Genomic DNA, 16,588 nt, shown 5'->3' with positions numbered 1-16,588 from the left:
GTGCCTTGCCTTGCCTCCGTCCCGTGCCTTGCCAGGATCGCCGCTCTTCGTCGGCGCCTCGGCGGCCATTCTAAAATTCAAAAGCCGCGCCTCCGCCTTCGCCTGTGATAGGCGGAACACTGAATTTCCCAGCAGCCTGTGTTCCGCCTATCACGGACATCGTCTCATCCTCGTCCGTAGTACGAGGATGAGACGATGTCCGTGATAGGCGGAACACAGGCTGCTGGGAAATTCAGTGTTCCGCCTATCACAGGCGAAGGCGGAGGCGGAGGCGCGGCGTTTGAATGTTAGAATGGCCGCTGTCTGTCTGCTCGATACGCTGATCGAGCAGGCAGACAGCGATGACTCGAGTATAAGCCGAGGGGGGCACTTTCAGCCTCAAAAAAGAGGCTGAAAATCTCGGCTTATACTCGAGTATATACGGTAATTCATAATTCTGGGGCTCATTGACAGCTATATAACATAACACGTGTTTTTTTGAAGCAATGACTTGCATGCATCTATTCATTTCCTATGGGTCCAAAAGTCCACATTTTTCAGTGAGTTGGCGTGACTCAAAATGTGCCCAGAGCCAGATTAAGAACATCATGGGCCTGGTGCTGAGGATTATGGTGGGGCTTTTTATAAAAAAAATAAAATAAAAAATAATTAAAAATGCAAAATGTTTTTGTTATAGCTAAATTAAATTAAATAGAGAGAGGGAGGATGAGAGAGAGAGAAAGACAGAGAGAGAGGAGATGAGAGAGGGGTAAGGGAGGGAGGATGAGAGAGAGAGAGAGAGGATGCGCATGAGCATGCGTGGAAGTGACAGAAACACAGCCCAGCGAAGGCAAGTGAACAAAGGCTCAGAACCCGTAAGGAAGACCCACCGGATTGATCACAGTGCAGCACTGGAGGGCTCAGTCTGACAGGTAAGTGTACTCTAATGTGCTAATATGCTGTGCATACTAGTACATTATGGCATAACCTACCTCAGGGCCTCTAAAAAGTAGTTGTTAGTGAAATTTACTACCGCTTTAATATCATAATATCAGCCGCCTACTGACTCGGTGGCCCTTGGGCAGTGCCCAAGTGCATAGTTGCCAATATTTCAAAAATATTTTCAGGGACACTTTTTTTTTACCAGTGGTACATTTAGAGTAGCTGACATCCCCTATGTTCCTCTATACATCACAGTAGTAATCACAAAATTAAATGAGTACTGATAATGGGCAGGACAAATATGAGGACTGAGAAGCTTTCCTTTAGTTGAACTAACAAAAGTGTTCCAATTCTAGAGCTGGTAAAGAACTGTTTTTTGTTAGTGAGAAGGCATAGGGGAGGAGTATGGATGGTATAAAAGTGGGGAGTATGTGCTGGTGAGGGAGAGGAATGTGGAGGTTATAACAGTGGGCACTATGTACATGAGAGGTGTGTGGAGGGTATGACAGTGGGCAGTATGCACGGCAGAGGAGTGTGGAGGGTATGCCAGTGGGCAGTTAGTACAGGAGAGGAGTGTGGAGTGTATGATGGGGGCAGTATGTACATGAGAGGAGTGTGGAGAGAAAGATAGTTGGCAGTATGTACAGGAGAGGAGTGTGGAGGGTATGACAGTTGACAGTATGTACAGGAGAGGAGTGTGGAGGGTATTATGGGGCAGTATGTACTGGAGAGGTGTGTGGAGGGTATTATGGGGCAGAATGTACAGGAGAGGAGTCTGGAGGGTATGACAGTAGGCAGTATGTACAGGAGAGGAGTGTGGAGGGTATGACAGTGGGCAGTATGTACAGGAGAGGAGTGTGGAGGGTATGACAGTGGGCAGTATGTACAGGAGAGGAGTGTGGAGGGTATGACAGTGGGCAGTATGTACAGGAGAGGAGGATGAAGGAATCTGGGAAGGAAAAATGTAAAGGTTTGTGGAAGGATGTTTACGGACTGCGTAGTGGTTAAGCGGCCATACATAGATTGAAATTAAGCCAATTAAGCAGAGACCAGCCATAGTTGATCTATGTATGGGCTAGCTGGTTGTACACAAGTCAATCTATTAATTGACTTGAGTACAACCAGCCTGTCAGGTTTTTCCCAAAACAATCAGTGCTGACAGCTATAGTTAGCAACACTGATCATTGTATTCTGTGGGTTGGGAAGGCTCGCCACTGGCAGAACACAATAACACTGCGGAAGTGATTCCCCCATCCACGGGTCGGTAGGTGAGAGGGTGTGTGGGGACAGGCTGGGGAGAGAGGTCTGTCAGCAGGGGGGTGTGAGGTGGTCATGGAGGGATATCAATCAGCGGGTGGGGGGAGTAATTGGGAGTGATATCTTTTGGAATAGGGTCTGTCATCTGCAGGTTGGGAAATGGTCACCTGTGATATAAGTTGATGGAAGGTGGCTAACATAGGAAGTGGCTGGGGAGTGACCTGGTTGGTGGTGAGTGTGAAATGGATGATATGTTTCACGTTTCTTTCACATTTGCGGTAATGCTTACTGCCCTCTTAAAAGTGATCTGTGGTGGATTGCTTTTCACCGAGTGGTATAGCAGCAGCCGACAGGCATTCATAAGGTGCTACTGCTGCCTACTTGTTTTTTTTTTACATTACTGAATGGTATTTTTACACTGTTGGACTATGCTGCTACTGCGAGCGAATTTGCCTTGCAGTTGCACAGTGGCCCCATGGAAATCAATAGGTGAGTTTGACAGGCAGTGCTGCCTGTCATACTCTGCAGGCTCCAAGCTGTCCATTGAGTTCAGTGCCTCTGACAAGAAGTGAGGAGAGGCACTGTGAGCTCATCCTCTCAGTCTGCTGCAAACAGAGTGTTCCAGCTTGTATTTAAACTGGCCGCTCTGTATGTAGCTTCTGACAGGCTGCACAAGGAGCCCCGTATCTCCAGAACCATAGATGATAGGAGCCCCAAATTTTGACCAGGGGGGGTTGTGTTTTTTTTAATAGGCCTATCTTAAGGTAAGGGGCCTGGAGCTGCAGCTCCAATAGCCCCTATGTTAATCCGGCCCTGAATGTGCTCTACCAAATGGTGGAGCAGAACGTTAAAGGGTTAACAGGCTTCTACGCAGCAAAAACAAAGAGATGAATGAACACATAACCTAAAGTAAGGTGACCAGATTTTTAAAATGAAATCCGGGGACATATTTTTTTTTTTATTATTGGCAAATGGTAAATTATTTTATGCGCATATTTTCCTCAAATTATATATGCATTCAGAAGTGTAGCGTAGGTTGTCAGCGCCCGGGACAAGGCAAGAAATGTGCACTCCCTTCACTAGTACAGTAGTACTGACCAACTTGATTCCCACACTGGCCTACCTGCCCACTGAACTAACCTACATGGTTTCCTACCCTGACCACTACACTGACCTACCTGACCACTACACTGACCTACCTTATGCCTACACTGGCCTACCTTATCCCTACATTGACCTACCTGATTCCTACACTGACCACTACACTAACCTACCTGATTCCTACACTATCCTCTACACTAACCTACCTGATTCCTACACTGACCTACCCGATTCCTATACTGACTACTATACTGACCTACCTGAGTTCTATACTGACCACTACACTGACCTACCTGACCACTACACTGACCTACCTTATGCCTGCACTGGCCTACCTTATCCCTACATTGACCTACCTGATTCCTACACTGACCACTACAATAACCTACCTGATTCCTACATTATCCTCTACACTAACCTACCTGATTCCTACACTGACCTACCCGATTCCTATACTGACTACTATACTGACTTACCTGAGTTCTATACTGACAACTACACTGACCTACCTGATTCCTGCACTACTCACACACCCCCCCCCCCCCACATGAACAGCGTAGATTGGTTGATTTTGCTCACCTCTCCATGACCTCCATGATAATCTATCAGAGCAGGGCTATCCCCAGCACAAGGTTTCACCCAGGGCGAGAGTAACAGATGCCCCCCCACCATACCACTGCAATCCGGGGAAAAATATGGGGACAGACTGGCTCCGGGGACAGTGTCCTCAATCCGGGGACTGTCCCTGGAAACCGGGGATCTCTAGTCACCCTACCCTAAAGTGTATACTAGTACACAGGGGCTCTGTATAATTTCTGTCTGCTCATGAGTGTTACTGCAGATAAATGTATATTTTAAATTGAAATAATATAAATTGGATTTTTTTTTCTACTCTTGCAGAAACATGGCGTCGCTGACATTGTTAGTTTGTTGCCTGTTAGTGGCATCCACATGTAAGTATCAGTGATCCTGCATAGCATATACTACTTTTAGTCTGCATGCTAGATAATAGTTTTGATAATGAATTGCCTGTAAATACTTATCTATCCCACTGCCTGTAAGGCTGATCTTCTTGCCTAGAAGCAATGACTGAGGAATCTTTTGCATCCTACATTTCACTACATTAGTATCAGATGTGGTTCCATCCACTGGCCCCATGTCACTTCAGGACCCCTGGGGACCAACACAAAAAACCATAGTGCACAGTGGGGGAAACACTTGTGGCTATGCAGTTAAATATTGTTCTTTACAGGGAATTCTTTTTTTGAACTTTTTTTTTTATCTATGGACAGAGTCACTTTAACCATTTTTTGACCGCCCTATAGCCAAAAGCCTATAGTCAAAAGACAGCTACAACCTGGTCGTCCAAGGATGCCCCACCAGCGGCCCTTTACCATGTGATCAGCTGTGTCCAATCAAAGCTGATCACACTTATACACACTTGCTGGTTATCGACATTCCTCTCCTCTCCTCACAACATGAGGAAAGTAGAGTTGGTAACTGGCAATTGTGACAGGACTTTTACACTGATAATCAGGGCACAACAGTGCCCATCAGTGCTGCCTATCAGTGTCCATCAGTGCCTCCTCATCAGTGCCGCCTATCAGTGCCGCCGCATCACGCACATCAGTGAATGAGAAAAATTACTTATTTGCTAAATTTTATAACAGAGACAAAAAAAAGCCTTTTTTTTTCAACATAAGGAGAAAGGATAGCTGGCAATTGTGACGGGGCTTTTACACTGATAATCAGGGCACTGATCATCAGTGTCCTGATCATCAGTGCAACCCCAATAGTGACCATCAATGCTGCCTATCAGTGCCCACCAGTGCCACATATCAGTGCCTCCTCATCAATGTGACCTATCAGTGCCACCTATCAATGCAGCCTATCAGTGCCCATTAGTGCAGTCACATCAGAGCACATCAGTGAAGGAGAAAAATTACTTATTTGCAAAATCGTATAACAGAAACTAAGAAACACCAATATTGGTGTCAGAGCAGAGGGTAAGAACCTCCAGCACTGATGTCAGTGTCTGCATTAATAACCCCCGGCACCGGTGCCAGTGTCTGCAATAATAATTCCCAGTATTGGTGTCAGTAGCCACAATAATAACCTCAGCACTGGTGGCCGTGACCTCAATAATATCTCCCAGCATTGGTGTCAGTGATTGAAATAATAACTGCCAGCATTGGTGTCAGAATCTGAAATAATGATCCCCAACATTGGAGTGCCTGCAATGATAAACCTCAACACTGGTGCCCGTTCCTGCAGTAATAACCCTCAATAATGGTATCAGTAGCTGCAATAATAAATTCCAGCATAGATGTCAGTGCCTGCAATAATAACCCCCGACATGTGTTTCAGTAGTCTCAATAATAACTCCCCGCATTGTTTTCAGTGCCTGCAATAATAACTCCCAGCATTGGTGTCAGTAGCTGCAATAATAACTCCCAGCATAGATGTCATTGCCTGCAATATTAACCCCCAACATTGGTGTCAGTAACTGCAATAATAACTCCCAGTCCCAGCAGCAGTGCCAGTTGCCACAATAATTATACCCAGTATTGGTGTCAGTGGGTGACAAAATAACCAATATTTGGTCTTGTTTTACTCCATTGTCTCTACAATGTACCCCCAGTCCCTATTATTTCTAAAACACAGCAAATCAAAGAGTGAAAGCCTCATGCCATGAAGTGACACTCACTTTATTGACCATGCCCACAATTGTGTGGAAGCATTTCTTATCTTGTTTCTCTGAAGGTGTCCCTCCTAATTATTTAGATATTTTAATATTGGCAACTTTTACTCTATCTACATACAAGATCCGCTTTTATCAAACGGAGATCTTAGTGGTTGATTTATCATATACTGTATATTTTGGCATGTGTTTGAAGGACATGGGCCTGATTTATTAAGCTGTGATGGCATATACTGCATTGACAATTTCCATATTAAAGCCCAACCGTAGCAAAAATATTCTTTTAGTTTTGGATGTGGAAAGGACTATAAACTCTGTAAGAAAAATCATCTCAAGTCACTAGGGAAAGAGGATTTCCCCACTCTGCAAAACTAAAAGAAAAAGTTGGTCATTATGTATTATTATGATTTGATTCATGAAACTGATGAAAACTGAACTGATATTTCACTGTGGCCCAAAACACCCCCTCAGTAAAACTGTGTAGCATGTTTTACAAAATTGGACCTGATGGGCTCTGAGAAATGGAATGCATCAGGAAGTACATTCCCAATGATCCTGTGAGGTACTCTCTAGATTCCGTCTGAAGTGAATTACAGAGAACTAGGACTAAAGTACAACTGAGTTGACTTTCTGGCTTTGAAATGATTGCATAGTAGCATTAGTAGCTCTTTGACTGGTTCCACTTGTCCAGGATTGCTCTTTAAACTACAGGTATACAAAAGTAATATCAAAGCAGTGGAGCTATTATGTAAGGGCCGGTTCACACCAGATGCAGTCCAGTGCATTTTCAGAAGCATGGACAGTAGATTACATGGGTTCCAATGGCATAGTTCACACCAGTTCATAGCATTCCAGTGCATTTTTTCTGCATTGAACTGTACTTGAATGTGGCAAAATGTAAAAAGAAATGCACCAGAACACATCTAAATGCATTAAAAATGCAGGGAAAAACCCCCCAGGAAAACTTGAAAAAAAAAGAAAAAAAACAAGAGGGGGAAAATGAACTGGAATGCATTGAAAACCCATCAAAAATATGCATGCAGAATCACATCCAGATTGAGTTTTTGTAGTGTGAACTGTAAGCAAAAACACATTTGGAACGCATCCAGAGTGTGTATTTGTGGTGTGAACTGGCCCTTAAAATTTCCATTGAAAAGATGTTAAATAACATAACATATGCAAAAATATCTTGGCTTGTGTTCATATTTCTGCAGATTCTCAGCCGGCTTGGCTTGGAGGATATAACATTTTTGGACCTGGTTTTGAAGGAGGATATCCCGTCTCAGGAAGAAGTAGAGGAAATAGTGGCGGATATCCTGTCCCAGGAGGAAGTGGAGGAAATAGTGGCGGATATCCTGGCCCAGGAGGAAGTGGAGGAAATAGTGGTGGATATCCTGTCCCAGGAGGAAGTGGAGGAAATAGTGGCGGATATCCCGTCCCAGGAGGAAGTGGAGGACACAGTGGAGGACGTCCCAGCACAGGAGGAAATGGAGGATACCCTGGAGGACGTCCCAGCACAGGAGGAAATGGAGGATACCCTGGAGGACGCCCCAGCACAGCAGGAAATGGAGGATACCCTGGAGGACGTCCCAGCACTGGTATTGGCGGAGGATATGAAGGTGGATCTACTAATACAGGAGGATCTGAGTGTAAATGTAAAATTCCAGAACTCAAATGCATAGATAGTAAAGCCAATGGAATTAATTCAAAATGCCCTGCAGGTAAGATATTTTTTCATAATAGATTAGACTGTTTTAAAATAAACCTAATCCCAAGAGAAACATGAATTCTGCAATTTGTTGAAGTCTCCTGAAAAATCGAGTTCCCTGGCTGTCATTCTCTTCATTCTGACCATGTTTCCTGGCTGTATCCTGGCGATTTTACATTATACTCTGGGTTACTGTGTGATCAGGAACAAATAGGCAAATAAGGACATCTGACTGAGCCCTTACCTCATTTCATGTCATAGCCCTCTACTTTTTATTCTGTAAGCCTAGGTTTCCACTAGTGCGCCTTGTCATGCGACTTGGGACTGCAAAAATGCCTGACAAGTCCTACCCCGGGATTTCCAATGACAACCATTCATATCTTTGTGACTTCAAGTTGCAGCAACTTCAAAGTAGTCCCTGCACTACTTTGGTCCCACTTTGATGCGACTTGAGGTCAATAGACCTCAAGAACACACAGGCATTGTTTCAAGTCACATCAAAATTGCAGCAAAATCAGGTCGCAATAGTGGAAACCTAGCCTAAGTGCTGGTTTAACTCCTCCATCCGGTATCCCCACATGACCTTTTATGTAGCTGTCAGGAGAGTAGGGAACGTTAATGGAGTATCCTGTCTCAATCAATGATCCATGGAAATGCCTCTGAGTTAGACTGTAATGTGTTTATTCATAAAATCACATAGAAACTTACATCAAGGCCTTACAATGAAGGGTACATCTGTAGGTAGACACTCTGCAAGGCATCCATCAGGCTGGTCAAACAAAGGCAAGCTGTATCAGCCACTCTCTGGGCTCTCCCGACCGGCAGGAAGATGGTGTAGTGGTGAAGAGCTGGAGAGGAGGCTTGGAATGCTCTCTGGACTGCAGCGCTGGAGGGGATGATGTCACAGGAGTGATTGCAACGCGTTTCTGGGCTGGCGTACCCTGGTGGTGGGAGGAATGCGCGCTCCTTTTTTCAAGCTTGAAAGAGCAGAGCATCTACCTACAGATGTACCCTTCATTGTAATCCTTGATGTAAGTTACTATGTAATTTCATGAATACACACCTTACAGACTAACTCAGAGGCACCTGCATTTGTTTTCTTTTTTTTGCATATCTTGGAGACTGCTTCTGCTTCCCTGCTGCCATTTGGACTTCAGTATTATAGGATCTGTTTCAGTACCAGCGACACATGTATATTTGTTTATTCCATTGATCCATGGAACCCAAGGGTTTCTCCAGAGGTTTACATGGGTTTCTTGAGCAAAGAGCAATGTCTACCTCTCAGATAAGTAACACTAACACTAATGATCTTTTTTGTTATTTGTATGGGGGACGTTCCTCCCACTGACCACCGATGCAAGAAGCATTCTTCTCATTGACTACCAAATTAATGTACCATTATTCGTTGTTATAATAATTATTTGCAGGGATTCCCATAGACCTGTGTAGCGCTACCCCTGTATGGGCCGCTAGTATTGTTTTTTCCCTAAAAGTACAGAAGCTGCCCACCGCCTCAAGCACCAGTCCATACAGGGCCGGCTCAAATAACACAGATGAGGGGATGTCTTTTTAAGATTTATTGTTTGAAGAAACCTTAAACAGGAGAGGAATTAGGGGATGGAGTACTCCAAAATGATTAGCACATAGCAACTAGAGGACAATAAATGTTTTAAAGTCTAAACTCTCACAGCTGAAGACTATGAGGTAACTTTCTGAACAGGCTAATGCTGGCCATACACTATATGAAAAATCGGGCAAAATTCGGTCATTTGGCCAGTTCTTTCATTTTTTGGCCAGTTAATGGACACAAAATCAATAATCGTTGGGACATTTTTGAGCCGAAAAAATGAGGGACAAGTTTGGAAATTTTCTGCCGAACGAACGATAAATTGAAAGGTTAATGTGTTTCCTGTGCAAAGTGTTTGCACTAGGTATATATAAAAAAACAAACAAAAAATTGATTAATTTATGTCCACTGAACGATTTATCGGTCATTACATGATAGCACTATCGCTTTCTCTCACAGCCGAATGTTTCTTTTTCGAAAATGGGTTTGGCCGATTTTTTTGTATAGTGTATGGCCAGTATTAGACCTCACAGTTAAAGACTAAAGCCTTGTACACACTAGTATTTTTTTTTGTTCAACCCAGCAGGGCTGAGCGAAAAAAAAAACCTGACAGCCCAGGCTGGAGCGGCTGTGCTAACAATCCGATGTTAGTACAGTGATCTCCCCTGCTGTTCTTTTGTATTCTGACAGGGAGGCGGCCCCCCTGCTAGAACACTCAAGTCAGCACTCTCAGCCACTGGCGCTGATCGGTAGCCAGTTGGCAAACCTTTTCCGGTCACAACCCTTCGACAGAAGCCAAGTGAGCGGCCAGCTTCTGTTGGACCAATTCCATTACACACGGGTCAAATGAGGTCCAGTTTCTGTTGAACCAGCCGATGCCGCCTGACATTCAGGCCGTGTGTACTAGGCTTTAAGGGCAAGTTTCTTTTGGCATCTGGTTACCTTGCGCCTATGCACAACTATGTACATTACAAGGATTTTAACAAACTTTGTTGCAGATTCCTACCTTTTGTTATTCAGAAGAAATCACTGCTTGTTCCACTGTGCTGAGTGAGTCTAATGGCGGTAGTTTCACTAATGAGGAAAATCGCTCTGCCTGCATCCCTTTAGATGTGATTTCCTATTGGGAGTATCTTACCAGAAATGAAATTTTTGCTGCAGGGGATACCAAAAAATATGATTTGTATCATAGTGTAGACTTTTGGAAAAATCAGTGAGCCAATCACACAAGCAGAAAATTATGTTTCTGGGGGCATTCTGTACACATTCCATGTACAGAACACAACCAGGTAGCCATATTCCATTGCATTTTACAGAAAATTACAGTTGCAAATTTCAAAGGAAAGGTAATTTTTATGACTTGTGTTGCAATTGTATATGCTATAATATATATCTATTTTTTTATTTGCTACTTTTTTTCCCCATGAAAGTGGAGTTACCCTTTAATCAAACATACCAGTATTGTTTTCTGCAGTGTTTTTTCATTTTCGCCCTGCATACTTTTGCATGCAGAGTAATACATTCAAAGCATAGCGATAACTGTCACAATTGCAAGTGTGCTTGTGTCAGTTATTATGTCATTTCACAATTTATCTTTCAAGCCATCAAGATTTTTGACTGTTCTCATGTGCAGCACCATGGCAAATGCAGATCTAAATAGGCACAAAGATGGCGTAGTCCTTGGTGGATTAGATGGTTTTGTTTAAAAATTTCTTGCCTAAGCCCAGTTGTGACTAATTCTCTTTAAATTTATTTTGCCTTTATACCCACAGATTTGATGTCATTCGTCTGCCTCTCTGCCTCAGCCAAACAGAGGAAGCTTTGTATTGATTCATAGAATGCAAAGCTTCCTGTGAATGGCTGAGCAGCACTCAGCCCTACTCCAGTTTGCTAAAACAGTTCTACATACAGTATATGCAGCTGAGGCTACATACAGTTAATACAGCGCACCCAGTGTAATAAATAGTTTGTTTGGGCTAGCTTTGCCCAAAAAAAAACTATTAAAGGGACATTAAATGCGGAGTAATGCTGCGTACACACGACCAGACTTTTCGACGGACTTGGTCCGGCGGACAATCCAACGCACTTTGAAGCTGAGGTCCGCCGGACTTTCAAACGAACAGACTTGGCCACACGCGATCACTCCAAAGGTCAGACGGATTAGAACGTTTTGACGTAGAATAAGGAAGTTCATAGCCAGTAGCTGCCCTAGCGTTGGTTTTAGTCCGTCGGACTAGCACACAGACGATCGGATTTTTTGACTGGACTGGAGTCCGTCGGAAAGATTTGAAGCAAGTTTTATTTCTAGGTCCGTCAGACTTTTGGGAAGAAAAAGTCCGCTGGAGCCCACACACGATCGAATTGTCCGATGGATTCCAGTCCGCCGGACCAAGTTGGTTGAAAAGTTCAGCCGTGCATATGCGCATTAGGCTTTTAGACCCCATTCACACCTGAGCGTTTTGTAGCTTGAAGCCTGAAGCTACAATACGCTAGAGGGGAAAAAATCTATTATTCTCAATGGAGATGGTTCACATCTCTACTCCATGTCACCTGAAGCCGAACGCCTGAAGCTCAAACAAGTTCCGGACCCTTTTTTTTCGCTCAAATTGAGCAGATTTTGGCGTTTTTCTTCTTTTAACATTGGTGACCTTTTGCCCTGCACAAAATCGCGGCAAATCGCGGTAAAAAACGCCGCGGTAAATTCTCGAGATTTTCTGCTTGAGGCTGGGTTCACACTGTTGCGATGCGGGAACGCTGCGAATCTACTGCGGGTTCCCGCATCGCATGCCTCCCGGCGGCAGTTCACACTGCCCTATGCGAACTACTGGGAGTAGTAGCTCAACTTTGTTCGTCAAACAGTTTCAGCGGACAGTCCGCTCAAAATTAGCATGGACGGACTTGGCCACACACGACGAACGAACAGTCCGCTGAAACCGTGCGCGATGACGTGAACGGCACGTACGACGGGACTAGAAAACGACGTCCTATACACACTGCAATACAACTTTCGGCGTGTAAATCCTTTCTGAGCATGCGCGGAACTTAGTTTGACGAACAAGCCTACACACGAGGGGACTGTTCGCTGAAACAAAGTTTCAGCGGACAGTTTTTCGGAAATTCCGAAAAACTTTGTTCAGCAGACTGTTCGCTGAAACTGTCCGCTGAAAGCCCACACACGAGCGGACTGTCCGCCGAAACACTGTTCAGCGGACAAAGTTGAGCGAACAGTCCCCGCGTGTGTACGCGGCCTTAGTTTCAGCGAACAGTCTGCTGAACAAAGTTTTTCGGAATTTCCGAAAAACTGTCCGCTGAAACTTTGTTTCAGTGAACAGTCCCCTCGTGTGTAGGCTTGTTCGTCAAACTAAGTTCCGCGCATGCTCAGAAAGGATTTACACGCCGAAGTTTGCATTGCAGTGTATAGGACGTCGTTTTCTAGTCCCGTCGTACGTGCCGTTCACGTCATCGTGCACGGTTTCAGCGGACTGTTCGTTCGTCGTGTGTGGCCAAGTCCGTCCATGCTAATTTTGAGCGGACTGTCCGCTGAAACTGTTTGACGAACAAAGTTGAGCGAACAGTCCCCGCGTGTGTACGCGGCCTCAATAGAGGCTAAAATCACTCCATCTTGTAAAGATTAGGAGAGTTTAATTCAGCTTTAACATTCACACCATATTTACTTGCTAACATTTGGAATTTAGTGTTTTCTTTTAAAAGGGATCTAAAGTCAAATAATATTCCATTCCCTTAAAGTGTGTTTATAGACATTATCATGGAGAATGGGGGGTGATTTTTATTTCTGTCTGTGCCCAGGCTAGCAATATTCTCTCTTTCTATTTGTCCTGATGACCATTGTTACAGACAGAAAGTGATGGGAAATCCAAGGTTTTTAGAGCTGTCACCAAAACAAGAGGTGGGCATAAATCTTCCAATGGGCACACGTGTTCTGGTGACAACTGTCTAAAAGGAAACCTCTACTTACTTTGCAGAGATTTCCTCTTTTTTCCTGTTGTGTCTCTAAAACAGGAACCGAAGAGAAATCTTCTCCACATGACAAATGTCAAAAAAAAAAAAAAACATAACAAAAAGAAGCCTTCACCACTCTATCCAAAAAAAAAAATAATAAAAAAAATAAAAAAAAGGTTTTACCTGTACATACACTTTAAACAGAAGACATGACATACCTTTGAAATAACAGCCAAGAGTCCTTGGTACCTGGGTAAATATCCAAATGCATTGCCATTTGTCCTATAGTCTCAGCGGAGGGAAAGGATAAGAGTCCTTTCAGCAGCACATATCATGTGGCCAATGAAGTCTTATTTAACTATACAGTAAAACCTTGGATTCCAAGCATAATCAATTCCAGGAAACATGCTTGTAATCCAAAGCACTTGTATATCAAAGCGAATTTCCCCCTAAGAAATAATGGAAACTCAGATGATTTGTTCCACAACCATTTATTCATAAATCCTTCAGTTTATTGTCCATATAAAAAAGATTATAGCAATGTGACCATAAAATGTCCATCCACAAATGGCAGCGTCCACAAGGGGATTAGAAGCAAAATCCAGCAGGAGCTACAAAGTATAAAAGAGAAGAGAGGCGCCTCTAAGTGTAACAATATGGTTACATTTAATGAAGGTACAACATTTAGCAACTCACATGGTTGATGATTAAAAGAGGCACATATAAGTATGCAGGGTAAAGCTGTCCATATAGGCCGTCCTCCGCACCGCCGGCTCTCACCGCTGTCGGGCCCGCAATCGTGACCGGGAAGACTACCTTGCAGTAGAGCGATCTGAAAGCGAGGCTTGAACCCCTCGTGGAGCACTACATGGAAGGGACAACTTTGATGGTGAGGAGGATAATTTATGTGGACAGCTTTACCCCAGATGCCTGCATAATTAGATGTGCCTGTTTTAATCATGATCCATGTGAGTTGCTAAATGTTGTACCTTCATTAAATGAAACCATATCGCTACACTTAGAGGCGCTCTCTTCTCTTTTATACTCAGTTGTGACATGATACTAGTTGTATATCAAGACCGCTTGTATATATATATATATATATATATATGTTAAAACATTTTGTTTGTCTTGCTCTCAAACCAAGTTACTCTCAAACCAAGGTTTTACTGTATATTGGCTTAAAAAGAAAAAAGTGATTGCTATTTAGTACATTTGACCATTATCTTTCAACTTAAAAGTGACATAGTGCTTCCCCAGGCAGATGACGCTGTTCCCCCTTTTTTTTCCAGGCTATACGGCTACTTCATGCTCATGCGCCAATGGCTGTGGTACAAGTATATTTCCAAGTCCTGATTCCTGCCGATGTGAATGCTTTGAAGTAGACTGGACCTTAGCTCGCTGCTGCAAGAACGTCTAATGTACACAGCAGCACTACATATTCATATCTCTTAATTTGCTCCTTTATTTCTGAATAGATCATTAAAAACATTTTGTATAATAACTCTAAGATATGTATGTATCTGATTGATAGACCAAAACATACTACCTTTTTGACACCAAAACACAGGACAACCCAAAAAACAAAACAAAAAAAAAACGTGAAAGTTAACTGTTAGGCAGTTATACAGATTGAAAGTGCAACTGTCACCATGTTAAAGCTGCTAAACTGGCCTCTTGTGCCAAAGGTGTGCACCCATAGGTGCGACAGATGCCTGCACATATCCTTGTACAGCAGGGGTCTCAAACTGGCGGCCCTACAGCTGTTGCATACGTACAAGTCCCATAAGTCATTGCAAGGCTGACAGTTACAAACATGATGCCTTCAGGCAGATGCATGTTGGGACTTGTAGTTTCACAACAGCTGGAGGGCCACCTGGTTTGAGACCCCTGCATTGCAGGGTCTTCAGCCTCCTTCAGCAGCCAGGGCCCTTTGAAATGCAAATCTTGAATTCACCTGAGAAAAGTAATGGTTGGTCCAACCTTTCCAGCTTTTGAAACTCCCTACTGGAGTTGTTGCAGTTAATTTCAAGAACCAACATAAGAGTTATGGCCTGTACACACAAACCGAAAATCATACGAAAAATATCACTTTTGAAGCCACCGTACGATAAGCGGATCGTTAGTACACAGCTTTCGATAGCCAATCACAACAGTTCATCTGGTATTATCCGATATCGCAATTTTCTTCGTAGGATACCAAATTGTCTGATTTTCGTTCAATTAATACAGTTGTTGTCTGAAAATACAATACAAAACATGACACCACTTCCAATTTTTCATTCTGTCATATGAGAAGTTTCGTAACTTTATAAACTCTTTCTTTAGGTAGGGGAAAAGTCAGTTTTTTACTTTCTCTGAAGAAATCAAGACTGGTTTATCAGAATATCCCAAAATGAAATGCTAATGCAACGTACACACGATCGGAATTCTCGCTGGAAAAGGCTCTGATGGTTTTCCCGTCGGAATTCCAACGGAATGCCGCTCAAACTGTCTTGGCTACACATGGTCACACAAGTTCCTGACCACCAAGACTTACAACACATACGACGGGACTAAAAGGAAGTTCAATACCTAGTAGCCAATAGCTTCCATCCGTGCGTGAGTTTTTGCGCGTCGGAATTGCATACACATGATTGGAATTTCCGATAGAAAGTTTTTCCATCTGGAAAATTGAGAACATGCTATCAAATTTTTGCTGGCAGGAATTCGGCCAGCTAAATTCTGATGGCGCATACACACGGTTGCATTTTCCGATGAAAAGATCTCATCTGTCTTTTCCTGGCCGAAATTCTGATCGCGTGTACGCGGCATAACATTGGAACAGATTTAGTAGGCAGCACTTCCCTTTTCTACAGTTTTTAGAAGACAATCCATTTGAAAACAACCTCTTGATTACAAAAAACAATGCATAAAAAAGAAAAAGCTTCTAATAGCAATCACAACCATTTATTTAAAATTGACAGTATGCATACAAAACATACAGTATTTGATCTTTTTTTTAAGGGCAGTTTACATGAAAAGTAAAGATTTCCTATTTGATCAAGACCCTTCTATGTGGTAACATACAGTAGATCAAATTTCCAGAGCCCCCTTCTGAGAAGGACTCCCATCCCACTTTCTGGAAGTGACTGAAAGGTCTGAAGTCCAACCCCAGGTATATGTATAGTGGTTCCTAAGCAGAATCATAGTACTTTATAGTTACGCAACAATGCTCAGTTTCACTAGCAGGCAGTGGTATAAGTACAATTGTGGTCTTAAAGTGTTACTAAACCCAGTAATATGAAAATAGTTCATGTGCCCCCCCACAGTGCCCACAGCTTATAAATCTTTTTACAGTAAAATACTTCCACTAAATACCCTTTTGGCTGAT

At 43.2% G+C, this 16,588-nt stretch overlaps 1 protein-coding gene across 1 annotated transcript in view; it reads left to right on the top strand.

Annotated features, from left to right (window-relative positions):
• The window catches only part of RETN (resistin), a 31,448-nt gene extending 16,729 nt beyond the window's left edge, over positions 1-14,719 (top strand). Inside the window, exons 3-5 of the mRNA XM_077471582.1 lie at positions 4,180-4,232; positions 7,195-7,701; positions 14,508-14,719. Of these exons, the coding sequence (XP_077327708.1) occupies positions 4,180-4,232; positions 7,195-7,701; positions 14,508-14,635 (688 nt within the window). The 3' untranslated portion in view covers positions 14,636-14,719. The remainder of the gene's footprint in view (positions 1-4,179; positions 4,233-7,194; positions 7,702-14,507) is intronic.
• Positions 14,720-16,588: the final 1,869 nt, after the last annotated feature.

The sequence above is a fragment of the Lithobates pipiens genome, unplaced genomic scaffold (assembly GCF_037356315.1).
Source record: "Lithobates pipiens isolate NorthernLeopardFrog02 unplaced genomic scaffold, aLitPip1_a1.2 Scaffold_8, whole genome shotgun sequence".
In the NCBI taxonomy this organism is placed as follows: domain Eukaryota; kingdom Metazoa; phylum Chordata; class Amphibia; order Anura; family Ranidae; genus Lithobates; species Lithobates pipiens.
This window is presented reverse-complemented; position numbering and strand designations above follow the sequence as displayed.